This window comes from Eretmochelys imbricata, chromosome 8 (assembly GCF_965152235.1).
Source record: "Eretmochelys imbricata isolate rEreImb1 chromosome 8, rEreImb1.hap1, whole genome shotgun sequence".
NCBI classification, from domain to species: domain Eukaryota; kingdom Metazoa; phylum Chordata; order Testudines; family Cheloniidae; genus Eretmochelys; species Eretmochelys imbricata.
The window spans coordinates 53,695,084-53,722,823 of NC_135579.1; the positions used below are offsets into that span (position 1 = coordinate 53,695,084).

A 27,740-nucleotide genomic window follows, 5' to 3' on the forward strand; every position below is an offset into this window, starting at 1 on the left:
AATTTGCAAGGACTTTAGCAAGTTCCAACCTGAAGATTTAAAATCTTCATAACCTCTAAAATGAGAAAACCAGTCTTTTGCAAACTGGGCCCATTCTGATGCTGTCACTGCTCTGACCCCGATCTCTTTTATGCTTTGAACCAGAACCTGGATCCAGACATTCCCAAGCTTTTGTGTTCAGGCCCATCTTTAGTGAGTCACGTGTGGCTAAAACCTGCTTGAAAATGGTTTCAAACATGGGGACAAAGTCTGCTTGCTAGACTTGTGGGATGTAATACAGATCAGTGCAAACGGACTGGCCCACAATACCATGCTGCGTGGCGGGGTAGCCTAGGCAAAGTACATATACAGAATCATAAGATATCAGGGTTGGAAGGGACCTCAGGGGGTCATCTAGTCCAACCTCCTTGCTGTTTGGCCTCTCTCACCTTTGGAGAACTATTGGTCCTTCTTGTGAATCCATGTTTAGGCTGGTAGAGGAGCCTTTAACATTTTTGCTCTTAAACAGCAGGCTGTTGTCCCAATGGATGTGTGTAATCAGTGGATCAGATCCATCCCTGCTGGTTTTCCGCTGAAGTCAATACAGTTATAAAAGGAATTAGTTTGGCTCAGTGTTGCTCAATCTGCCCTCCCGAGCAGTTCTGCAGGGTGACAGGCGAGGGAGAAAGTATGTGGCTACCTAGTAAGAACAAGGAAAAATATATATTTTTTCTTCTTGGCTCATTTTTGGTACTTAGCACTCAGTGAAGTCAGAGCCCTGGGCATCAAATGCTCCTGCTTTTTGCTGAAATGACACAGGAAGAAACACATGGTGTCTGTTGAATCCATATAGTTAAAGATCTGTTCTGTCAAAAACTCCTTGCCCTTCCCCTTTTATAATGCTCTGCCCTGGGGGAAAGCACTCTCTTGAAAAGTCTGAGTAAGAGTTGGTATTTTAAAGGGGAGAAATGCACAAGAAACTTTGGGTTGGCACAGCAGCTCCTTTGGGAGCAGAATTAGGGGGTCTCGGGTCAGTCTGTAGCCCAGCAGCTATACGGATAAGTGCAGGGTCCTGCACTTAGGACGGAAGAACCCAATGCACCGCTACAGACTAGGGACCGAATGGCTAGGCAGCAGTTCTGCGGAAAAGGACCTAGGGGTGACAGTGGACGAGAAGCTGGATATGAGTCAACAGTGTGCCCTTGTTGCCAAGAAGGCCAATGGCATTTTGGGATGTATAAGTAGGGGCATAGCCAGCAGATCGAGGGACGTGATCGTTCCCCTCTATTCGACATTGGTGAGGCCTCATCTGGAGTACTGTGTCCAGTTTTGGGCCCCACACTACAAGAAGGATGTGGATAAATTGGAGAGAGTCCAACGAAGGGCAACAAAAATGATTAGGGGTCTGGAACATATGACTTATGAGGAGAGGCTGAGGGAACTGGGATTGTTTAGTCTGCAGAAGAGAAGAATGAGGGGGGATTTGATAACTGCTTTCAACTACCTGAGAGGTGGTTCCAAAGAGGATGGTTCTAGACTATTCTCAGTGGTAGAAGAGGACAGGACAAGGAGTAATGGTCTCAAGTTGCAGTGGGGGAGGTTTAGGTTGGATATTAGGAAAATCTTTTTCACTAGAAGGGTGGTGAAACACTGGAATGCATTACCTAGGGAGGTGGTAGAATCTCCTTCCTTAGAAGTTTTTAAGGTCAGGCTTGACAAAGCCCTGGCTGGGATGATTTAATTGGGGATTGGTCCTGCTTTGAGCAGGGTGTTGGACTATATGACCTCCTGAGGTCCCTTCCAACCCTGATATTCTATGATTCTATGATTCATTAGCTAGTTCAGTTTTGAGGTTGGAACATATCACTGAGAATTCACAGAGTTGCTCTATAAATCTCCCTATAATAATTACTATCATGTATATGTATTACAGAGGGTCTAGAGGTCTCAACCAAGATCGCCTGTTGTGCTAGGCACTGGGCGCACACACTGTAAGATGCAGTCCCTGCCCCCAAGAGATTACAATCAGCATAGGCAAGACAAAGGTGTAAGAGACGAATTATTGCCTCAGTTTTACAGATGAGGAATTGAAAGATTAAAGCCCCGATTCTGGAGAGCATCTCCACTGACACTGCACATAAGTGCTTTCCTGAATCAGGGCCTAAGTGGCTTATCCAAGATTGTACAGCGAGTCTGAGGTGGAGTGAGGGACTGAACCCAAATCCCTTGAGTCCTTGCAGAGAGCTGTAAATACAAGACTACCTTTTCCTCCCTAGATATACAATTGATTGACTAACATGGATGAATCATTCCCAGACCTTAATTTTAAAGCAAAGACATCAGGGAGGCCTCTGAATGTACCAAACTTATCAGTCAACACCATTTTAAAGAGCTAGGCCTGAACCAACACCTCTGGATGTTCAGAACATTAACATTCCAAATGTTCTGACTGAATGGACCAAGCCCCAGCTATGTCAGAGACCGAATTCTGATCTAGGAACTCCTGTGACAGCTGCAATCCCCTGGGACAATGCAGAACATGAAGCAAGTGAGAACTAGGGAGAAAGAATCATAGAATAACATAGTTGGAAGGGACCTCTGGAGGCAATCTACTCCAACCCCCTTCCCAGAGCAGGACCAATCCCAACTAAATCATCCCAGCCAGGGCTTTGTCAAGCCTGACCTTAAAAACTTCTAAGGAAGAGGATTCCACCACCTCCCTAGGTAACGCATTCCAGTGTTTCACCACCCTCCTAATTTTCCTAATATCCACCCTAAACCTCCCCCACTGCAACTTGAGACCATTACTCCTTGTCCTGTCATCTGCTATCAAGCATTTTCTGTCTAGGGGATCTGGCTGTGGAACAATCTTCCAGGGGAGATCAGGCAAATCCAGAATCTGACTATCTTCAGAAAACATTTCAAAGCTGTCCTCTTTGAGAAAGCCTTTCCACCATAAGTGACGCTCACAGTTCAAACCCCCCTTTTAGTTCCAAACGCCCCACAAAAAATCCCTGCTCTAAGCAGAGTTCTGACCCTATAAAGGGAGAAGTGCCAGGGATTCTATGAAATCTTGCTATTGATTTTATGCAGAAGGTGCTCACGTATGCTTGTGATGGGTGGCAGTATATAGCCTTGCAGTTTGGATCCATCTCTCCTTATAACTGGAAAATGGCCTAAACTTATTTTACCTTTTGGAAACTTATGGGATCCATCCTGCTGGAAAAGCAAAGTACGTGCTTCAGTCTGAATCCTGACATTCAAGTTTCACGCACCCAGGGACAGAGCTTTAGAGTGGAAACAGAGACACCACCCTAAGCTGTCGAGTTTAATAGATGATGAGTGCAAAGGACTTTACAAATATTGCATAATGAAAAGTTCATCAGCCCTGTAAGTATGTAAATATTATCTGCATGGGAATAGTCTATCTGAGTTGGCAAGGGTTCAAGAGGAGTCAACTTTAGAGCAAGGATTAGAACTTGGGAGTTCCTGGCTCTTGGGTTTGTATTCAGACCACTAGGTGTCACCTCTTTCAAGCTCCCTCTGCATAATAAAAAGGCTCTGGGGAGCCAGGGAGTTGTGCATGGGGAAGGTGTTAGTAATGGCTGTCAATGGAGTCCTGAGTTAGAGCAGAAGGGCCTCCTCGTACAGGGGAGTTGTGTTCGCTCCTTTTAGAGTTCTGAGAATTAGGGCAGGGTGGGAGTCAGAACTTGCTAAACCCCAACTGCCAGCTCATTGAAATGTCTTGAGTCTGGGCTGCCAGGTTCTAGGGTGATCACAACAGCCTTGCCACTTGGGAATCCAGTCCCCAGTGAGTGGGCAGGAGGAGAGGCCTGGCCTATAGGGGAGCAACCTGCACAGATTACCCCATTTGGGGAGCCGGAGGGGAGGCAGGGGCCCAGCTGCATGTAGAAGCAGCCAGCTGTGGGGGACTCAAACCCAAACTGTGCAAAATGATTTGGGTTAGAATCGGCCAAATTTTAGATGAAAAGGAGAGCCTGAGGCTGACCTGCGTGAGGATTCCTAGAAACATCCCCCTGCAATTCCCCTGCTTTAGCCCCCACATTGAGCCAACCAGAGCCAGCCACCGCCCCGACAGAATCAGCCAGAAGGATCACAAATAAACCATGCATGGGTCTTCCTCTGGTGCGAGAGGTGGGATGGCTGCCTCCACAGTGCTTCCAGCTCCTGCCAGAGTGGAAGTGAGGGAGTACACTTAAGTCCTAAATTCAGATCTCCTGGAAGGTAGGAGGAACCTGCATTTTGCCTACAGTGGCCAACTGTCAGCTCAAAGGAGAAAGTAGAAACACAGCTGCTGAGCACAGCATCACTGGCTCTGGGGCTCTGGTAGGATCCTGACTATAGAATCCTCAGAGTAGCATGTGCATTCTTAGTCACATGACACCCATAATTGACCCTCATGCCTCAGCAGTGCTCTGTAGAACAGCAGTCCAGCCCCCTAAGAGCCAGCAGCCCTTGTTCTGCAAAGGAAATTTACCAATTTCCTTGTTAAGCTAATTTAGAAAAGCAAAGCATTTTCATTCAAACCATGTACAGTAACTGGGGAGCCGATGGATGCCAGGAACCAGCAGCCAGGAATAAAGCATGGCCATACATACAGGAGATCAGATTACAGCTATTAAGGTGAAGAAGTAAATCTGGTTCCTTATGGACAGCTCTGCAGCGCGTGGCAGGGAGTTTGGGGCTGGGAGCAGGGGGAACGTTGTGACTCTTCGCTTGCAATATTCTAGTCATGATGGTTTTTCCTGCTTGGTGTCATTTTTGTGTGCAAGTCCAGTGGTGAGCTGGAGCCGGTTCGCTAGAACCGGTTGTTAAATTTACAAGCCCTTTTAGAACCGGTTGCTCTGCGAGGGACAATCGGCTCTAAAAGGGCTTCTAAATTTAACCGGCCAAAAGTGGCACCTTAGGCGCCGACTCCATGGGTGCTCCAGCCCTGGAGCACCAAGGGGAAAATTTGGTGGGTGCAGAGCACCCACTGGCAGGGCAGCTCCCCGCCTCACCCCTGGCCCCAGCTCACCTCCGCTCCGCCTCCTCCCCTGAACGCACCGCCCCGCTCTGCTTCTCGCTCCCCCAGGCTTCCCGTGAATCAGCTGTTCGCATGGGAAGCTGGGGCAGGCTGAGAAGCAGGCTGTGGCTTCCCGCTCAGGCCCAGGGAGGTGGAGGTGGGGGGTTGGGGGGGCGTGAGGAGGGCTGCCTGCGCTGCAGCAGGTAACCGGGGGGGGACGGGGACGCAGAGGAACCGCTCCCCGCCCCAGCTCACCTCCGCCATCCTCGGCCTGAGTGTGTGTGTGGGGGGCCGCGTGGAGAAGCAGAGCGGGGCAGCGTGTTCAGGGAAGGAGGCGGAGCGGAGGTGAGGTGATCTGGGGCTGGGCACGGGGTGGGGAGCTGCCGGTGGGTGCTCTGTACCCACCAAATTTCCCCGTGTGTGCTCCAGCTCCGGAGCACCCAGGGAGTCGGTGCCTAAGGTGTCACTTTTGATGTGATGAGTGGGGGGAGCGGCTGCTCCCCCTGCTCCCCACCAGCTACGCTCCCCCACCCCTGGGAGCCAGAGGGACCTGCCGGATGCTTCCTGGGACCTGCCCCAGGTAAGCACCTCTGGGACTCCCCACGCCCCCTGGCAGGTGCCTCTGGCTCTTAGGGGTGGGCTGGGCACCCACTACGATGGCCCACGAGACCCTCCTGCCCAGTTCCGGGGGCAGTCAGGGGACAGGGGAAGGGGTTGGATGGGGCAGGAGTCCCGGGGGGGCGGGGGTGGGCAACAACCCCCTCGTGGGGTGAGGAGGGAACCTGTTGTTAAGATTTTGGCAGCTTATCACTGTGCAAGTCCATCCATGTGTCCGTCCACCTAAATGGGATCCATCTTCCGTGGGGATGTGTTACATGTCAGGACAGGCCAGAGAGGAAGAGGTTTGAAGATGGGGTGGTAGGCAGCACTCCAGGTGAAGATTGTAGAGATGGGTCTGAGCCACATAATTCAGACCTTGATCCCAACATCTCCAAAGTCTGGGAGTGTTTTGCCCATTTTGAGAGAAGATGGAGTTGCAAAGTTTGAGTCTGGATCCTACTCTTGAGGTGGTTTAATACCCAGTGTTCCAATTTGGCTGATTGCTAGAAAATACCCTTCCTCTAAATGAGATGTCAGTATAAAACCAGCTGTGAACTTTAAGGCAGACAGAGTTATGCGGATGTTGGACAAGAGACTACTGGAAACAGCTGCCTTTCTCTCTTCCCCCAATTCCTCTTGTTCAAATGTATAAATGGGAAGGGAGAAAGGCTGTGGATCCCTTTGGTGGTAATTTTGACTTTAGCGAATATCCTTAGTTTAAAACCTTTCTTTCATTACTTTTGCTTTATATGACATTAATATCCCTCCTGTTGTGGTGAGATTATACAAGAAACTCTCCTTTGTCAGCCACTTCCACCTCACTTTGCCCTCAAGCCAGGCAGGTATTTGGCATGTCAACTTGCTGCTGAGTTTATTTGTGAGCTGGAATGAGATTATCTCATGTCTGAGTGATGCCATAGTGTCCTGGAGAAATTCCCCTCCCCGTTTCTAAGCAAGACTTTGAAATGCCCCAACTAGAGACAATCCCTGTGTAATCCTTCTCAGGTCTCTCACCAGGCGTGCTGGAACGGGATACTCCGGGCGGATCACCAGCCAAACTGGATGTAGTCATTAAAGATGTTAGTTAGTTATTGTAATACTGAGCCTTAGAATATTACTGAAAGGCTCCCCGCATCCTGGGACATCACAGATGCTACTTATTCATGGCAGCAACTGTGTCTCTTGCTAGAGCTATTCTTGTGGACAGGTGGTAGCATTATTGCTGGTAGCATGGCAGTATTAATGGATCTCTGTGTGGGTGAATTTGAGAATGGGTGGAAAATTCCTAGAGGTCTTGCCAGAGGCATGAAATGAATATAAGCTCCCCAGCAGCCCAAGGCAGACATGGGCCCCTCAGCTAACCCTGAGGTTTTCTTTGCAGAAAGGTACAGATTTGCACAATTATAGGCCAAGTTTGTGTACACATCATTTTTTTCCACTACAGCACAATCTATTCCATGAATAGGTCATGGAAAGCTGGTGACAGTAATGATTGTATGTTATACCAATCAAACTGTGTGCATCTTTGTCCTGGATTCCCAGCACCAGTCAGTGACTATCTGCTAATGTAGACGAGTTTGTGCAGGAAGGTCCATTGCATACAGGCTGCAGAGACTTCTGCTTGTGTTTTGAGGGGTTAGGTGGATTTGGCTACTTTTCTGGCCAAGAAGTTTAGACTGTAGAAATTCTGAGGCAGGGACTCTGTCTGTCTGTGTAGGCCCAGTGGGGTCTTGATCCTTGCTTGGGGCCTCTAGGTTCTACCACAATACAAAAAGTAACTAGGAAAAGGAACAGAGACTAGCTGCTAAAATGGCATGTTTATATTTATTTTTAGATAGGAGATGGTCCCCTCCACCCATGGCAGGTGCACCCCATATGAACACAGATCAGGGAAGGATACATGTAGGTTGCAAAATTGCTCTTGCATTCCACTTAATATATTGATTTCTTTGGATTTTTAAAAGCCCAAATGAGGCCTTATTTTATACTCTGTATGCCCCTAACTGTTCGTTACAAATGCATTCTCAAGAGAAGGGTTCCAGCAGCAACCCCACCAACTATGGCAGTAGGCATAGCTAATAGAAAGGTAGAGGGTTCATGTAAATAAATCCCCATCCCCTAGACATCCACTCCTCCAACAGCAATTTCCTCCTCTGGAAACTGAATTAAAGAGATTAGATTTGCAGCGAGCTCTGAAAGGCAACAGGCTTGGGCTCTTTCTGATCGGAGGGTGAGCACATGCCAAAGGCCCATGTGAAGACCACCTTGCGAGGAGCCCTCTTTCCATTGCACTGTAGGGGATTCTGCTCAAGCACCGTTGTGCAGCTCAGCAGTGTTGGCATGACACAGGGAGAGGGTCAGTCAGGCCATTTATAATATCCATGGCTTACACCCAGGGAGCTAGTGCAGATCCACAAGCTAAGTATGTGAACCCAAAAATCCAGTGCTAAAGACAGAGTAAAATTTGGAGCTAGCAGGGTGAGGGAGTGGGAGAGAAATGCTAACAAAAATTAAATACCCTGGGGAAGGCTGGTCCTGACTGATGCTGACTCATGGTCCCCGCTGGCCATGAGAATTGCAGGAGATCAACCCCAGTCAGGATCAAGCCCGTCTCACATGTGTAAATCAGCCCAGGCAACGTTCTGTGCTAGCACTAGTTTCTCTTCCACTAGAAAACCAGTTACTTTTCTTTAATGGAAAGGAAAAAAGGTTAAACTTACAGTGGAAAAAGGGATCAGAACCTAAAACCACCATATTCAGCCTAAAAGCGTGTCCCTTCTCCCTCCACCCTATCAATCTTCTCTCAACCGTCACAGGTTGCTAGGCCTGTCCTGGGCTCGCTTTGCTAACCTCTGTCTTTGCACATGAATCGTTGATATGCAAGGATTATATTGTAGATCAAATGCAAATCCTTTGGGCTCGGTGGAGACCAATATGAGGAAACAGTGCATGTCAAAATATCACAAACACAATAGGTCATACGGCTAGGGTTAGGACGTGCTTGGTTTCCTGTCATGATGGGCTTCAATTAGGAGGTGTGTGTTTGTAATATATGCACTGTAGCGCTTTATTATCCTGTGAAAGCTGTGCTTTTGTAGCACTTCTCTCTGCTAAAGGGCCAGAGAAGGAGCTGTCCATTTCAGGCTCAGTCCTGCGAGGCGCTAGGCGCTCTGGCCCCGATCTAGCAAAATGCTGAAGCTGATACGTGCCTTTAAGCACCTGAGTAATCTCAGTAACTTCTGTTTAAGGATGGGTGTAAGTGCTGTACCGGGGGGAGGGCCAGGTTGCTCAGCACCGCGCAGAATGGAGGCCTCAGCTTTGCCAGTAGAGGAGGTGGGCTTTGGAGCTGCTAGACCAGAACTTAAATCTTGTTAATGGCTGTAAGGACGATGACAATGTTATGTAGACATGAGCAGCCGTCATGGGGACTTCAGCTGGCTGGAAACTTTGTGCCCCCCACTGTGTGTGTTGGCAGCCACATTGGTGCAAAGTGGGCGTTAAACCTCAGTGCTAGGGAATTGCCCCGACTTGGACCTTGCAAGGGGACTCTGCCCTGATACAAAATAGGTGCAGTTACACCAGTGGGCTGCGTGAGACAGAGGGCTGGCAGCAGCGGTGGGTGCGGGGGACGATGACAGGACTTGGGGTTGGGGAGCACAAATCCAGCCCACATGTATCCCCCAGTTGGCAAAACTGGTGTGACCTAGGGGAACTGTGATGCTACTGTGCTCCCATTGAGATGGGCCAGGATTCAATTCAGCAGCAATATCTAATAAAGCCATGCTCCGTTTCTGTCAGGGTGCAGATGCCTCCTGATGGGACATGCCCCTTACCCAGTGCCAAAGCAGCTGAGCAGATTGCTGGTGGGAGAAGTGGGGTCCTTGCCCTGCCCCCAACAGCCAGTGTTTTTCAGGAGGGGGAAGGGGCATTGCAGGCTAAGATGTGGGTATAGCACTAGTGCAAATGTGGTGGGGCTTATGGCAGCTGTGACAAGGGAGGGAATGCGGTCCTAGGGGAGCTGTTCCACTGTGAGTGTTTGGGAAACACTTGTTCCATTTTCAGGTGCAGCAAGCTGAGATTCTCCTTTGCCCATGTTCTCCTCTCCCAGTTCCCTGAGCAGTGAGGGCAGGACCATCAGACTAGAGATCACCTTAGTCTTGCCAGGTTCTGCCACTCCTGCTGATAGCCCTGGTTAGGTTGGGATATCTGCAGGGGGGCTGTCAGAGAAACTTCTCAGGGCTTCTGAGGATGAATTGGAATTCTTACGTTTGGGACTCAAGGAAGAGCAGTGTGGTCCCATGGAGAGGGCACTGCCCTGGGGCTCAGGATCTTTGGGGTCTCTTCCCCGCTCAGCTACCGTCCACCCATATCACATACTCCTTTCTGGTGCCCCTCACCATAGCCCCTCATAGTCTGTAAGGTATTTATCCTCCATACACCCCTGTGAGGCAGGGCAAGGCTATTCCCTTGCTACAGAGGGAGAAGTGAGGCCCAGAGAGAGTGACTGGCTTGCCCAGGGTCACCCAGGAAGCCTGCCCTGATCCATGGCCTTGGGATGAGTCCTTCATCCTGTGACTTGGTTTCCCCAGTTCGCATAAGGCCGATAATCCTGAGCCACCTTTATACAGCGCTTTGAATTCCACAGATGGTAAAGTGTTCTCTGGGCGTTATTATTAAGCAATAATCCTGGTGAAGTTGCTTGTAATCTGCTTCTGAACGCTGCTCTGTAAAGTGGCAAAAAAAAAAAAAAAAAAAAATCCCAGGGTGCTGAATTCCCTGGGAAGCCTCATTCCAATTGAACTCCCGTCTTGATTGGTTGAGCCTCACTGAATCTCTTTGCTGGTGCCTGGGTTTCATTTCCAGCGGCTGGAGAGCGCTGCGCTCCCATGCGAACGTTCAGCGTGCCGCCTGAGGTCTCTTGTCACCAAGTCAGTCAGGGAGCAGGATGTGTTGCGCGTTGAGGTGAACAGCTATTTTTATTTTCCCGGGGGATAAAGTAAATGCCTTTTACTCAAGCGTGGGCTGTGCACAAGTACAGCATGCAACTGCCATAGAGAGTGTCCGGCTCACCAATTAAAATCCTTCCCTTATTGTCTCCAACATCCTTCTCATTCCCTCGCTCAGTCTTGACCCAATTTACAACCCCCACCCCCAATTCCATCTGCCCAACACACTGTATGTAGCTTGTTCTAAACCAGCTGTGGGGGGAAGAGACAGTGCAAATCGTCCCCTGTCTAAGTAGTTTTAACTCACCCTCCATATCAGTGCAGGGCATGTGTCAATAACACAAGCAATCTGTCTTGTTCCCTGTGTGATGTTGCGCAGTTGTGCTTGCTTGGTCGGGAATATTTGCTCACTGTCCTTGCCAGCTACAGGGAGCTGGTGGGAGGAAGCGTCGCATGACGAGGCAGAGCTCACCTTGTATTCTGATGGTGGGGTGATCTGCGGCCAGGCTGGTAGTTGGTGGAAGGGAGTTCATAGCTGTGGCCAGCTGCAGAGAGAGCCCTGATCCATCACCCAAAGTGTAGTTAACTTCAGTATACCTAAGGAACAGCTACCATGGTCCTGAGGAAGCAACTGACCCCTGAGATTGCCAGGTCCTCATGTGCTGGGGGCTGCCAGGAGCATCTGAGTGGGAAGCTGTCCATCTGCTCTGCTTGCTTGACTTCGAACCTGCAGCCCGGGAGTGTCCCAAGGCCTTGTGACAGTGGCTCCTCCTACCATATGTCTCCCTCTTGGGATGCTGAAACCCCAGGGCAGTCCGGCAGCACTGGCATGGCTGGAAAACTTTTGGGCACCCAACTGCCCCCTGAGCCCATAGGCTCCCAAATGCCTATCTGCACCTGCCCAAGCTTTTGAGGATGTTGCCTTTAGCCCCTATATGCCTCAGTTTCCCTGTCTGAAGAATGAGCATAATACTTTATAATGCGGGGGCACTGACGAGTGAGTGTAAAGCGGTTGGAGATCCCCTGACAGAAAGCAAGGTGGGGGGAAAAGCCAGTATCAATCTTGAACCGTAGCACATTTGTTAAAGGCTCTTGCTGACCTGGGACTCCACAAGCCTGGGCATTGCCAGAGTCACTTTGAATGTCAGAAGGAAGCTTGTGTGGTTTGTCTCCCAAGTTACTGCATTTCTTGTCTCCCCCTCTCCCCACCCCCACCCTAGCTCCCTATCCCTTTGGCATGTCGGGCAAACAGTCTCCCTCCAGCTGGTAAAGTCCATGGTGATTTTTCATCTCTGCTCCTGCTTTGAAGAGCACTTCAAACAAAGCTGCAGATGCTGCCGGTGGTGTGGCTGGAGCGTCCTGGCAAATCCATGAGAGGCTGGCATGTGGGGGAGCAGCAGAAAGGCTGGAAAGGAGAGTGCTTAGTGGCCTACCTAATTAGAACTGGGGACCTGGGGCTTCTTGGGAGGGGTCAGGCCGATGCTCTGGGTGATTGGGAAAGGAATAGAGAACTTCCAGATCAGGGGTGAGAATCTGCCCCCGGTCAGTAGTGACAGAAAGTTCCTACCTGCTTGCTATTGAGTCTGTTTCCCACTCAATGGGTGGCTGTCGCTCCCGCATATATCCTCCCCTGTCCGCGCCCCCAACCCCCGACCCCGGGGACTGACATGCAGAAAGCCTGGAGATGCCTCCTGCCTAGAAGAGTGTGTCCTCGTCCATGCCTTACCGGAGGGGGATGGCTGCTGCCCACGCTGTGCCTCTTTGGTAGATAAAGAGAGGACTACAGAGTCCAGGGCTATAAATCCGGCACTGGCCCCCCTGCAGTCAGTTCACATAGAAGTATGAAGGAAATAAACCAGCCAGTCCCTTAGGCTGTGAGCTGAAACCCAGTTCTTCTTGGCAACTTTGTCCTGGTCTGTTTTACCTGGAGTCAGAGTCCCCAGCACTATCTAGGCCAGGTGCATGATTATCTAGGTCATAGTAGTGCCTAGAGGCCCCACTTGAGGTCAGGGCTGCGTTGTGTGAGATGCTGTCTGAACACAGAGCAAGTCAGTCCCTGCCCAAAAACGCTTACAGTCAAAATGGGCAACGCAGAGAGGGAAATAGAGATGTGAAGTGATTTGCTCAGAGCTGGGAATGGACCCCAGTCAAGTGCCCTACCCACTAGGCCATGCTGCCTTAATCATCTAGTAACGGCCAGGGTGTCTCCTCACCTACACTGGGGTGGGGGAGAAGGTAGCTTAATGCAAAAGGCCATGTCAATATTAGGGATGAGTGAAACAGTTGTCACCCCAATCTCAGACAGGACCTCTGTGCTTTCAAGCTTTGAAAGATTTTGATCAACTCTGCCCCTTGTTGTGATTCATTCCTGTGCACCGTTACCTTTCCTGGTTCTAGCTGGAGCTGGGAGTGGCTGAGTGGGCCTAGATGAGGGGGTCTGGGTAGGGATCCAACCACTCTCATGCTCAGCACACCCCAGACTCCTAACTTTCCAGAGGTTTGCTTCTATCAGTTGTCGCGGTGCCTGGAGCTCCCACCCAACACCCGTGTCTACCCCTAGATACTGCCTCTCGTTATAGACTCATGAACATCAAGGCCAGAAGGGACTATCATGATCATCCAGTCTGACCTCCTGCACATTGCAGGCCACAGAACCTCACCCACCCACTCCTGTAACAGGCCCCTAATCTCTGGCTGAGTTACTGAAATCCTCAAATCATGATTTAAACTCTTCAAGTTACAGAGAATCCACCATTTACATTAGTTCAAACCTGCAAGTGATCCGTGCCTCATGTGGCAGAAGAAAGCAAAAACCCCCGGGGTCTCTGCCAATCTAACCTGGGGGAAAATTGCTTCCCAACCCCAAATCTGGCAACCAGTTCATGTGGGCAAGATCCACCAGCCAGACACCTGGGAAAGAATTCTCTGTAGTCACTCCCCAGCTGGCCTCCCCAGCAAGCTCCAGTTAGGAGGCAGCTGTCTGGCTCAGGCCACTGCTCAGGAGAGCCCCATGCCATCTTAGCTTTGTGAGGGCCTCAGGCTGATTCCCACAAAGAACATGTGTGAAGGGGGAAGCTTGGAGGCTGGGAGGCCAGCTGGAGGTGAGACTGATTGTTACCATGGGGGTGGGGGGTGGGAGGGTCTGTCTGACAGCTAGGCCATTGGGAAGAAGCATGGTGCTTGTCAGTAGGGGCAGGGAAGGGATGGCTCCCCCGATCCATCTTTCCAAGCCATGGTGAGTAGCAGGGCACAGGGACATGCTGGGAAGGGAGGATATCAAGGGAACAAGGAGAGCTTTGAAATTGCAGGGTCCTTTGGAGAGATGTGTGAAGGACTGGAAGAGGAATGAACCTATGCCTCTCACCCAAGCCCAGCCTGGCTGAGGGCAGCTGCCTTTGGAGAGATGGGAGCTTTGCTTCCATTTTTCCGGTGTTTTACGAATTGGGCTTCTCCTCTCATCTGGCTTTGATTACCCGTCTTCCCCAAAGGACTTGGGAAAGGCAGGAGACGCCCCTCTTTGCGCTGCCTGCAAAGCGTGGAGAGACACGGGTTCTAATCCCCGCTCCGCCACCACCGCCTCATCCATCCGCCCATCTCTCCCGCACTCCCCTCCGGAGGTTAATGTGATAATTGCCGTGTGTGACTGTTTACTTCAAGAAGTGGCACCGCCCCCAGCTGGGCACGTTCGTCAAAGAAAACATTGCCGCTGCGTCACGGCTGAAATGGCTGGTAATTGAGACCATTTTCCCGGCACAGGTGCACCGCCGCCCCCAAGCTGCTTTCACCGTCTGTCATGATCCCCCTCTCGTTTGTGTGTCACTCTCAGTAATTAGAGTCTGCAGGTGAGGAAAGCAAGGCAGAGACAACAAGAGAGAGACACAAAGCCTGGGAGCATCAGCAAGCAGGTATTAGGGCAGAGAGAAAGGCAGTGATGTACAGTGGCACTGTCTTGGGGGGGATCAGGGAATGGGCTGCCTGCCTCCTGGACAGGGGATGTAGTCCCATTTGGCCCTTTTTCACTACCTCCCAACACTCAGTGTCACAGTCTGTTCTGGGTTGACGGCAGGAGCTGCTTCAAAGCCTTGATTCGGTCTTTTCAGGAGCAGTTAGAGCAGAGGTGGGCAAACTATGGCCCGCGGGACCATCCTGCTCGGCCCCTGAGCTCCTGGTCGGGGAGGCTAGCCCCCGGCCCCTCCCCTGCTGTCCCCCCTCCCCTGCAGCCATGCCACCACGCGGGCAGTGCTCTGGGCGGCGGGGCTGCGTGCTCCTGCAGGGCGGCGGGGCTGCGTGCCTGGCTCAGGTTGGTTGGTGCAGCTGCCAAACATGCTGCTCTGAGCGGAATGGTAAGGGGGCTGGGGCCGGGGGGTTGGATAAGGGGCAGGGAGTCCTGGGGGGTGGTTAGGGGTGGGGGTGTGGATGGGGTCGGGGCAGTCAGGGGACAGGGAGCAGGGGGATGTTGGATGGGGCGGAGGTTCTCAGGGGATCGAGACGGGGAATGGGGGGGTTGGATAAGCATGGGAGTCCCGGGCAGCCTATCGGGGGAGGGGGTGTGGATAGGGGTCGGGGCAGTCGGGGCGGAGGGGTTGGATAGGGGGTGGGAATCCCGGGGGGCCTGTCAGGGCGGGGGGGTCCCGGGGAGGGGGCAGTTAGGGGACAAGAGCAAGGGGGGTTGGATGGGTCAGGGGTTCTGAGGAGGGCAGTCAGGGGGTGGGAAGTGGGAAGGGTCGGATAGGGGGTAGGGCCAGGCTGTTTGGGGAGGCACAGACTTCTCTACCTGGCCCTCCATACACTTTTGCAACCCTGATGTGGCCCTCAGGCCAAAAAGTTTGCCCACCCCTGATTTAGTGCATTGGCTTCACTTTCATTAAAAGCCTTTGGGAGGCAAGGCAGGGCTGGGAGGCACAGAAAGTGAGGAACCAATGTCATAGCTCAGGGGTTTTAGCCGGCAATTTGTCATCTCCCGTTAAGAAGGGGGCTTTTTCCCCCCTTGGAGATTTTTTTTTTTTTTTGGCCTGTTCTTCCAATCTTTGGAGATTACTTTTCTTTTTGAAGAGACTCGCGGTGGCTCCTACCCTGGCTGATCTGGAGATGCACTGCCGATGAGTCAGATGAAAATGAGGGCTTAATTAGCGTTAGGAAAAAAAGAATCTTTCATTCCAACAAGATTGATGCCACCTCCCACAGACGGTCACGTTTTGCCGCATCACTGCTCAGGCCGGCGTCATGCGCAGATGACTTGAGAAGAGGACGAATGGGAACTAGGAAGTGGCAGTGAGGTGGAGATGGGGCACTGCTTTATTAAAAGGCTCAGTGAATAATTGTATTGAGATGTTACGGAGCGGTGCTCGCTAGAAGCCTTTAAAGCTGATATGGTTTGGCCCTGTCGTTAGTGCTCTCCTGGGCGCTGGCATCTTCTCTTTCTGTTCCTCTGAGTCTCACCAGTGAGTCCATAATGCAGGACGGTTGATACGCTATTAACAACGACATGATCAGACTAGACGTGTGCTTGGAATAACCCCAAACTAGAAGGACAAACATTGGCAGCCTCTAGCTGAGATGCCAACTTCATTGCATAGAATTCTTCCTTCTCAACCCGGGCCACGCTTTACAGATGCAAACACTGTGGGTTTTGTATTGCTTAGCATGGTGTGGATGAGACAAAAGAGAGCCCAGAATGAAGTCAGACGGGGAACGTGCAAAGAGAAAAACCTCACATTCCGCTCTGTGCATGGCTTCAGGCCTTACCTCCTTGGAGAGAAGAATGGGTCTCAGCTGCCGTGTTTGGATGGGATGGAGCAAAATACTAAATCCAAACACTGCTGGACTCTAGAGAAGTTTCCATCCCATCCAAACACGGCAGCTGAGACCCATCCTTCTCTCCAAGGAGGTAAGGCCTGAAGCCATGCACAGAGCGGAATGTGAGGATTTTCTCTTTGCACGTTCCCCGCCTGACTTCATTCTGGGCTCTCTTTTCTTGTCTACACCATGCTAAGCAATACAAAACCCACAGTGTTTGCATCTGTGAAGCGTGGCCCGGGTTGAGAGGGAAGAATTCTATGCAATGAAGTTGCTTATCTCTTCCTTAATTGTAATGCGAAACCTGACTCCCACCCGTCCACGCAGGCTGGTCGCACCCTATTGGGAGGCCATTACAATGATAGGTGTGATTATAGCGGGGAGAGAGGAGGAAATGTGTCCCCATCCACCCACCTGTCAGGTCATAATGGGGGGACCAACAGTGTCTGTATCCCCAAGTTTGGTCAGCTGCGGTGGGATGGAGGGGAGGTGACAGAGAGGGCTGGGTGCCAATGCTTGCACTGCCTACGATGGTGTATAGCTAGAATCCAGGCTCTGTGGGGAGGAAGAGTTTTTACCCCAGCTTTGAGATGGCAGTGTGGGACTGGTGGAGGAGGAAAGGGCAGAGGCACAACATTTCAGCCTGGGTTTGGCACTGTGAATCCCTGTCTGTACTGAGCGAGGAGCACCGAGAGCATGTTCCTGTCCTGTGGGGCAGGGGAGGACTCCCTGACCTCCGCTGAGGTGACTGGCTCAGGCAGATGCTGTCAGCAGTCCGAGTCTCTGCTGCTATTCAGTTAGTGGGAGGCCTTCTGAGGGGTTCTAGGTGATGGAGTAGGGAAATGGTTTCCCAATCTAGACTCTCAGTGTGTGAAATGAGCTGGCTGACGTTGGTCCTAGGTATTCACCCACTTCCTCAGCTCACAGAGTACACTGGCAGCATTGTGTGTATGAGAGGCTCAGCTCTGAAATAATGGGGCGGTGACTGAGCTTTGTTATCAGAAACAACAGGGCCGGAAGAGCAGAGGGTGCTGACGGTCACCCAGGAGATGTATTTATACAGCAGTTCTGAGGGGGCTGGCCCTGGAATAGCAAGGAGATGCTGCAAGTCAGCCCTGAGGGGTGCCAGCAGAACAGTGTGACGGGGCCAGGATTGGAGTGGCAGAGGCTGCTCTGTGGGTCAGACTGGCAGAGCTGTGCGGGTGAAGTTTACACAGCACTTGTCTGCTCCATGCCTGGCCTGAGCCAGCATTATCATCTGCACATCCAGAAGAGCAATACATGAGTCAAACTGCCACCTTCCTCCCTCCTCTCAGACAGTTCTGGTCATCAGTCGATTTCTTTTGGGATAACGAGGAGAGGAGCCGTGTGTCTGCCAGTTCCCTCCTTTGGCACAAGTCCTGGCTCCATGTTCCTGTCCAGAGGAGGAAGGTTGTGTTGGAGGAACGCTAGAGGTCCCAAGCCGTAATGAGACTGCCGCTTTCTTGTCACACTAGGGCAGAGAGCACAGAACTGCAGTAGAGGTGGGGAAGAGAAGAGGGGTTCCTGGTTCATGTGCATGGGATGACCCGTTTTAGGGGAAGACTTGGGCTGGAGCTGTGCCCATTCTTTCCCTCAGAGAGCAGCATTCGCTATGTGTCAGGAGACTGAGAACCTCCCCTGGTTTGCATATAATGGAGCAGATTTCAGCTGCCTTCTCTAGTATGCCAAGGCGTGGCCTGCTGAGACACTCTGTCTCCGGGTATGATTCTCCATCCTTTATTTGGATCAAGATAAAACATTGTTTGGTAGGACCGGTAGTGTCTGTGGCCATACTTGAGCTCATAGACTCATAGATTTTCAGACCAGAAGGGACCATCGTGATCATCTGGTCCAGGGGTCGGCAACCTTTCAGAAGTGGTGTGCCGAGTCTTCATTTATTCTCTCTAATTTAAGGTTTTGCGTGCCAGTAATACATTTTAACGTTTTTAGAAGGTCTCTTTCTATAAGTCTTTAATGTATAACTAAACTATTGTTGTATGTAAAAGTAAATAAGGTTTTAAAAATGTTTAAGAAGCTTCATTTAAAATTAAATTAAAATGCAGAGCCCCCTGGACCGGTGGCCAGGACCCGGGCAGTGTGAGTGCCACTGAAAATCAGCTCGCGTGCCGCATAGGTTGCCTACCCCTGATCTAGTCTGACCTCCTGCAGCTAACGTGGTGCCATTCTCTCCATTGCAGCCAGGGTGTCCAGCTGCCTTAGCTCTATTCCAGGAGACTCAGACATGAGCAATACTCATTTGTTTGTTATTTGACCTGTGCTTCCGTAGGGCAGTGCAATAGCCAAGGCCCCGTGTATTATGGGGCAAGGCCCCCTAAATTCTCTGGCACGGCCTCCAGCCTACTGCCTGCAGTATCCGTCCCCTTCGCACCCCAGCCCAGCTCAGCAGGCAGCCCGCTGCCAGGAGCCAGCCCAGCTAATGAATCAGTTTAGCTCCCCTCCCTTCCCTTGGGACATGACTGGAGGGAGAGGCTTGGGGAAAAGCACTGGAACAGAAGCAAGGAACTGGGACTCTGTAAGAGTTTGCATGCAAACCCCCAAGTGCCCAGCTCCTGATGTTTGTGTAAAGATTTGGCATAAAGCCAGAGCTGGGATTCTGGCTGTATGCCACTGTGTGCAGTGTCAGAGCGGGCACCAACCTTTCTCTTTCCCTCCAGGCTGCTGCGGCTTGGCATGCAGAGCTTTGAGCATTGACTGTCCAGGAAGCTCATAAGCCAGCAGCAGCTCAGCACCACATAAGGTGTTCTGTGCTGGGCACTCAGTGCTTTCCATGCAGGCCAGTTCTAACGCTCACAGCTCCAGTTCCCTTCTCAACCTCCGATGAAGTGAGCTGTAGCTCACGAAAGCTTATGCTCAAATAAATTGATTAGTCTCTAAGGTGCCACAAGTCCTCCTTTTCTTCTCAACCTCGCTACCACCCGGCCCAGCTCTGAGCCCAACCCCCCATCCCCACCGCAGGTCACTGCTGCACAGTCCCTGGGGAAACAAGGGCAGCTGAGCCAGTTTAGAGCAGCTTCCCTCCCAAGCCTCAGTTCTCCTTCTCAGGCCTGCTGTGGTGCCGCTCTGCAGATACCATGGCTCCCCAAACCCCTGCCCATATCCATCAGGGCTGAGCGGGGAGCAGAGCTGTCTGAGCATGGCACAGCTCCTCAGCCTAATCCAGCCTGGTGGTGAGAGCTCCAAACAACACCGCTCCAAGGTGCGACAAGTGGCTCCTCCCTAGCTGGATCAGGGCAGGTCTGGATGTGCTCTTGGCTCAGGACAGGAAGATGCCAAGCCAGTTTCTCCCTCTCTGGCTCCTGCTCTGCCCTTTAAAGGGCCATACCAGGGGGCCTGTGCTGGTGAGCTGCACCTGACAGGGACAGTACAGGACAGCACAGGCAGGGTGGAGGCAGGGAGCAAAGGCTTCCATCCAGTGCTGGGTACCAAATGGCAACTTCAATGAATTACATGGGGTGGGAGGGTGGAATAGCCAGTTCTATGGCACTTGGGCAACATGCAGGATTCTGCAGATGGCTCCGTGGCTGTGGAATCCCGGGGCACACAGGGCCCTGGTTATAGACCCTGGGGGATGAAGTAACCGGAGCCCTTCATGGTCACACAGAGGTGGAATAAAGTGTAACGCTGTTTTTTTTTTTTTTTCCCTTTCAGACCAATGATGCCTTAGGAGCCACCTGGAACTGGCTGTACTTCATCCCCCTCATCATCATCGGCTCCTTCTTTGTTCTTAACCTTGTCCTGGGAGTGCTTTCCGGGTAAGCAAGCTGCTTTCCCCTTCTTTTGGGTCCATTAACCCCTGTTAACCCTGCTGTGTCCTGACCCAGTCACTGGTTGCTCTTGGATTAGCACTGGGGTATTTGGGAGCTTCCTCGTGCTCAGCCCTCCTTCAGCTTTCCCTTCAGTGACTCCTCCTGGGGAAGGCTTGGCCTGCAATAGTGTTTCTAGTGGGGTCCCAAAGAGATCTGTTCTTGTCCATAAGCTACTTAACTTTTGTATCATTGACCTGGAAGAAAACATAAAATCATCACTGATCAAGTTTGCAGATGACACAAAAACTGGGGGAGTGGTAGATAATGAAGAGGACAGAATGATCTGGATCGCTCAGTAAATTGGCACAAGCAAAGAATGTGTTTTTTTAACATGGCTAAATGTAAATGTAGACATCTAGATATAAAGTATGCAGGCCATATTAGGGGATGCAGGACTCTCTCCTGGGAAGCAGAGACCCTGAAAAAGATTTGGGGGTTGTGGTGAATAATCAGCTGAACATGAGCTCCCAGTGTGATGCTGTGGCCAAAAGGGCTAAAGTGATCCTGGGATGTGTTAACAGGAGAAACTGGGGTAGATTGACTGAAGGAGCTCAGTGTATTTAGCTTAGCAAAGAGAACATTAAGGAATAACTTGATGACAGTCTCTGAGTACCTGCATGGTGAACAAATATTTCATATTGGGCTCTTCAATCAAGGAGAGAAAGGTCTAACACATTCCAATGGCTGGAAGTTGAAGCTAGACAAATGCAGACCGGAAATAAGGTGTACATTTTTAACAGTGGGAGAAATTAACCACTGGAACAATTTCCCCAGGGTCACGGTGGATTCTCCATCACTGACGATTGTTAAATCACAACGGCATATTTTTCTGAAGGACACACTCTATGAATTATTTTGGGGAAGCTCTATGGCCTGTGCTGTACAGGAGGTCAGGCTAGATGATCACAGTGGTCCCTTCTGGCCTTGGAATCTGTGAATAGCAGAGAACTTGCTCATAACTGCATTGTTCCCTCCACGGCTGCCTGCTCAGAAGTGCAGCCACTAGTGGAGTGAGAAAGGCCCCCTTGATGCAGCTGTATCAGCAAGACTAACGTATCTCATGCCTCCTGGTCCCTCCCAGCTCGTCGATGTGATTGTACCGCTGTTGCTGCTGGCCAGTCCTCTTTTGGTCTGGGCAGGATGTTTTGTATTATGGTATAAGTGTCTCTGGAGCATCAAATGCCACTTGCAATTATCGACCACGCACAGTTCCCTTGACATGGCCCCAGTCTCACCAGACGTTTACTTTTCCAAAGAAGAAAACATGCATCCGATGAAGTGAGCTGTAGCTCACAAAAGCTTATGCTCAAATAAATTGGTTAGTCTCGAAGGTGCCACAAGTCCTCCTTTTCTTTTTGTGAATACAGACTAACCCGGCTGCTACTCTGAAACTAGGTTTAGAGTTGGCTTTGTCTCACCATGCTGGACATTCTCTCTACTCGGCTTAGTGCATGACACAGACTTCTGCCCTCCACACCACCTTCCCTGCTAATCCTCAGCGCACCAGCTCCACACATCTCAGTAGCTTCTCCGGGGGAGGAGGATGCCACAGGTTGGTCAAACAGTCGGTCATTTGCCTAGCAGGCGGGCTTCTGGGCCCTGTCACTCCACCCAGCCTCTGGTATGATGTGAAAGCTCAGCCCATTTCCAGCCTTTCTGAATCTCCCAAGCCGTGCTAAAAGACAAGAGACACACAATGTAACGGGCTCACTCTCTGGTGCCATACAGCCAGCTGCTACTGCCTCATTGTGGTGTTTGGAGGCTCACCCAGACCAGGAAGGGGTTCTGTCACCATCTGCCCTGTAACCCTGGGGTGACTTAATGCTGTGCTGCTGTGGCTGAAAGCGCCAACACCAGCAGCCTGCCCACAAGCACAAGGTCTCATCCTGGCTTCCACCAGCCCAGTTACTCCTGGCGGGGTGACCCCAATGGCCATTTCAGTGCCGAGTCTCCCCAAATCTGTCCTCCCTAAGTTCTTAATTACTGGACACTCAGACCTTTCCCCTCTGGTTTGCCTCCCCTGCCCCGAAGGTGTGAAACCAGCCCCCCCGTTATCAGTTCGCTTTGGCCCCCACACTGCACACAGTTTGCACACTGAGACCTGCTTGGGATAAAAATAAACACAAGGTTTATTTACTAGAAAAACCACAAATTCAGAGATGAAATAGTAGGGGAGAGCGAACACATACCGGTTACACAGAAAAGAAACATAAAAGATGCAACCTCAGACTTTACTTCTGTATTAGATAAAATCCCTTCGCTAATACAAGTTATCTATTGCCATTGAACAATTTCCCAGCGTACCCAGCAGCCTTTCATGGATAGCTTCCCGCCTACAGGCTGTCCCTCAAGTTCCGAATGCCTTTTACTTCCAAACCCTTCCATAGTTAAGGGATTTGCAGGTTTATTTTCTTCAGTCATTATAGATATTCAAAGTGGGAAAATCCTCAGGTCTCTCAATGTCTTTCCAATAACTTCAGTGGCCCAGCATTGTCTTTTCCTGGATTGTTCAATGGATCATTATTCATTACGTGTCTGGTTTTGTGTAAATACCTGGTTTGGAGGGTACTTCGCCTTGTCTGATTGCTCACTGTCCTGCTATGAGGTGGAGCCGAAGTTTATGAGCTCAGTTCTCTATATATACATGAATTCATAACTATGCTCTGCACATGTCTCATAATGATCATTAAGTTCAGATACAAGCTTTAATAAAAGACCGTACTAGAAACATTTTTATAACACAATACCATTGGCTCCAATCAGTTGACTCAGCTGCTTATTCTTTTGGGTTCAGCTCCCCAGTTTTCCACGTGGGATGTCTGGACCTGGATTGTCACTCGTGTCTTGCTGTTATGGCTGATGCAGTGTCACATGGTGCTTTGTGTTTGGGGGTGAAGATCTGTCGAGTCACCAGGCTGGGACGCTGTCTCGGTATCACAGGGTCATAGAGGGCGGTTGCTCCGAGTAGCCAACCAGAGCACGTATAGTTCCGTCACTACTAACACTACACACATACTTTGCTCTCTCTATTCTTGTCTGGCTCCTCAACCCAACCTAGACAGGGACAGTTGGCACAATATGAATGGAAAACGCAGTCTAGGGGTCTTTCAAGAGCTGGTCTGAGTCAGCCCTGGTGTTGGGATCTCTTTTAAAGCCAGGAATGGCATCTCCTTTGGCTGGAGAGCTCACAGCGCTGTCATGACAGATGCCTCATGAGCTTCGGGAGGAGCCTGTGAAGCTGCAGCAGCCAGGGAGAACTGGTGTGCAGATAAATCCTGAACTGGAAAGGGGTGTTGGCAGCAGGACGTGGAGCAGGGGCAGCAAGAGGCTGAACTGGAGTGTTTCCTTCTACCTGGGTGGTTCTAGCTGAGCCATCTCACTGGGGGCAGAGCAATGAGGGCAGGAAGGGCTGGCTGTTCTCTTCTCAATGTGAAGTTTGTGTTTTAATGTAGCCTCCCATTTGATGCTGAAAGCCGTCAGGGAAAATGGTCTGGATCGTTGTGTTCCTGGGGGGAGAGTGTGTGGTGTATAGTTTGGGTGTCAGGTGGGGGGGTGTTTAAGGTGTCGGGGGTGGGCACACAGAGAGAGTGTTGGGAGGTGGGGCATAGGGGGCTAGAGCATAGAAGTAGAGTGTGTGGGACCTGTAGTGTGTGCTGCAGGCTGGTTAGCTATGGAGCTTGTGGATCAGGATCTAGGGCATGGGCGTGGCTATGACGTGTGTATGGCTGTGTCTACAGTTGGAGCTAGGGGTGTGATTCCTAAATAGACATACCAGTGCTAGCTCTCATACAGCTAGCATGCTAAACATAGCCGTGCAGCCTGGGTAGGGGTGAGCAGCAGCACAGGCTCGCCATGCTGAGAGTGCACCCAGGGTGGCGAGTCCATGTAGCCTCTTGCTGCTGCCTGGCTACATTTCTATCTTCAGCATGCCAGCTTGATGGGAGCTAGTGTGAGTCTGTCTACGCGAGCTGGGAATCAGACCCCCAGATCCAAGTGAAGCCCTAACCTGCGTGTGAGAGAGTGAGGTGAGTATAGGATGTGGCTATGTGTGTTTGCTCTTTCTGTGTGGGAGTGCAGGGGCGGGCTGAGCTGTGTGGGACTGGGGGATATGGCTGGGAGTGTGGGGTGTGGCTCAGCTCTCTTTGAGTGCGGGCTGTGGCTGTGAGTGCGGGCTGTAGCTGAGCTGTGTATGAGTGCAGGGGGTGGCTGAGCTCTCTGTGAGTGCAGGGTGTGGATGCTTTGGGTGTGAGTGCAGGGTGCAGTTCTGAGCCAGGGTATGGCTGAGCTGTGAGTGTGGGGTCGGGTGCGTGCAGACAGCAGCGTTGGAACCGTTTTACTTGTCTCTGAGGACATGGGAGTTTAATGAAACCCATTAGCTGGGGATTGAAGAGAAACAGAGCTTCTTGTCTCCATGGTGATGAACCATGACTGCACCGGCATGTCCTGAAATACTGTCAGAGGCTTAGAGCATGAGATGAGCAAGAAGAGAACAACTTCAGCAAGTCGATCTCCTCCCTAATCCTCCTTTTTCATCATTCCGGAGGTCTGCACAGAAGGACTGAACTGGGGCTGTCCAGGAACAGCCATGTGGGGGGAGAAAATGTATCCCACAAGCTGACTTTCCATTGTAAAGCCCGGGGAGCTCAGTGCAGGTGTGTGGGCTTCGTAGCCCCATGCGCTGCTCTGCGTTGTGACACATGGAGTCATGCTGGTAGGACAATAATGACTTGACACTCCAAATGCCTGGGAATGAATGGATGCAGCCTTTCTGGTTTCTGGGGTGGCTCAGTGCTTGGAAGGGCCCTTTTCTATCCTTAGTCACCTAACACATCCAGGCAGCTGGAGAAGGAATGAGTTATGACAAGGACACCACGGAAACAGCAGTTCCATTTTGTGACATACATAATGACCATTGTCCTGTACTATTTGATGTCGGCTCTGAGCACCATTGAGACACCGTGAATAATAATAATGATAATGATTTGGATAGTGAACAGGGGGTTATGGAGGGCGTATAATAGCTGTAATGTCAGATAAGTGTTCCTCAGGTGTCATTCACTGGCTGATTATGTCAAACCCAGATGTTTAGTCCTCTTCGATATTAATGTCAGACAATCAACTCAGTGTCCCAGCTTAGCGCTAGTGGGAGCAGTGGTAGAGACGTGCTATTTTTCAGATGAAACATTCCCATCTCACTGTAGATCTACTTAAGTAAGAGTCGGGATATTGAGCCTAGCATCCAGGTCGGTATTATGCCTAATTCATTTCTCCTCAGGTTTCAGTCCATGATGGTACTCTTCTTCATTTCCCATTCTCAGTGGTTCTGTAGAGTTCATGAGTACCGCTGAAGTGTTGTTGGATACCACCCCACAGGCAGCTATTACCCAGCACGAGATGGAATAATTCCTGTTTGTGAAGCTGGTAAAATGCTCTGGGATGTTTCAAGGTGCAGGACTGAAAATTGGAACTGTCCTTTCTACTCTTCCCTCAGATTAGCTGACAGATCTGGGCGAAAGTTTTCAGTCCAATAGTAAATACGCTGAATAATGCAGTTTTGGGGCGATTGAGACTATTGGCGAATTTGTGTCAAATTTGGCATATAGTTTCAGCTGGATAAAACACGGGGAAAAATTCTTAAAAGTCTAAATGACCCATTTCAACATTTTGTTTTGAAATGAACCGTTTTGTTTCAAAACGCCATTTTGAAAGGATGTTCAAACAATTCGTTTGACCAAAACTAAACTTTTTCAGTTTTTTGTTTTGGCAAGAAAAAAACAAAAAATTCAGTTTCAGTTTGAAGTGAACCAGATATTTTTTTTTTTTTGATGTCTTGTTTTGGTCACTGAATCAAATAACCAGTTATTCCCTCAGCTCTTGCTGATGTCTGAAGTGATCCCACTTTCTGCTTGTTCCTGGTGGTCTGTGAGGTAATTCCGTATGTGGGTGATCTTCTCTATGTGGAAAAGTAATCCCTCACAACAGTAGGCTCTGTGGAGTGTAAATCTGCTGTCTGGGGTGGCAAGGAAGAGGTACGCTCTCTTTTCCTCCTTCACGGCAGTGATGGAGGTTTGTAGGAAAGTTGGTCCAAATTTGTCTGTTTCAGACTTCATTTTTTCACCTCTGACGCTTAAGCTTTCTTCTTCCCCTCTTTTCCTGTCATAAATCATTCAAAAACTGTGGCAATCTGTGTATGCGACGGGGTGGATGGGAGTGCTTTATAGCAGCCATCAGAGATAGTGGTTGTATTGCTTCATTGACTCTTCTCTGTGGCCTCTTGGTGGGGTAGAGTTTTCCATAATTAAATTCTGGAATCTGGCCAAGTCCAAGAGTTTTTTGGGGGGCAGACCATAGTGGGGGTTGGGTGGGTTTCTCACTTCCTTGCAATAAGGGGGAGTTATTTCCTCCTAGAGGAGGAAGTGATACAATTGGAACTGGGTGGCTCTTGCATTACGAATGTTCATGTCCAGCATTAGGATTCAGGCCAGTGTGTATCCAGGTATCTGTGCTGGTTCAGAATATGCCTATGAGAAACATAGTGTGGAAGGTTAGGATAAGAGGCTTGGGGCTAACCTGTCAGAAGCATCATCTACACTGACGTTAAAGTCTTTCAAGGCAGTGAATTTTGTGAACTTAATCACCATGTGGGTGTGTGGAGGTTTATAGATTTCCCAGGTTAGTCTTGTCTAAGGAGTCACAGATTAAATAGATGCATTCAAAGGATTTTGTTTTTAGTGAACGTTTCCTGCATTTGAGCCCAGAAGAGAGGGGAATGGCTATTCTGCTTCCATATTTGCCCTCCTTTGCTCTGGGTGTGTGACGACTAGAGTCCCGTAGGTAGATGAGACAATGTGAGCTCACATTGGTCCAGCAGTGTCAGCCAGCCAAGAGTTTGTGATGCAGACCAGGTTGGGTGACCCATCAGCAGTAAGACTGTGGATGGCAAAGGGTCTGCTGATCACAGATCTTTCTTTGCTCTGTGTGAGGCTGAGGTCTTGGTGTTTGTCTGTTCTGGGCCTATGTAAGGTAACTCGTTGCTGATTGCATTGCATTGCATTGGATATAGCTGTCTAGTGATCTTCCCAGGCGCTGGCTGGCATTTCCACTGTTTATTTATTCTTAGGAGGATTTGTATTGGGGAGGGATGCAAGTGGGTGGTTCGCCTAATTGGCAGTGGTGATGATCTAGTGGTGTGCTAGATACTTAGGGAACAGCAACCCTGTTCAGCTGCCAGGAGGACCGAGATAGGTGAAGAAGATTTGGCTTTTGCAAGATGCCCAGACAACAGACCGGGAGTGTGACATTCCTGCACATAGAAAAGGAGTACTTGTGGCACCTTAGAGACTTAACAAATTTATTTGAGCATAAGCTTTCGTGAGCTACAGCTCACTTCATCGGATGCATTCAGTGGAAAATACAGTATTTCCACTCAATGCATCCGATGAAGTGAGCTGTAGCTCACAAAAGCTTATGCTCAAGTAAATTGGTTAGTCTCTAAGGTGCCACAAGTACTCCTTTTCTTTTTGCGAATACAGACTAACATGGCTG

General features: G+C 50.3%; 1 protein-coding gene across 3 annotated transcripts in view; it reads left to right on the top strand.

Moving 5' to 3' along the window:
* The window catches only part of CACNA1E (calcium voltage-gated channel subunit alpha1 E), a 225,220-nt gene that overhangs the window by 75,310 nt on the left and 122,170 nt on the right, over positions 1-27,740 (top strand). For all 3 annotated transcript variants that reach the window (XM_077823463.1, XM_077823464.1, XM_077823465.1), the window contains exon 7: positions 20,038-20,141. In XM_077823463.1, coding sequence (XP_077679589.1) covers positions 20,038-20,141 — 104 coding nt within the window. The remainder of the gene's footprint in view (positions 1-20,037; positions 20,142-27,740) is intronic.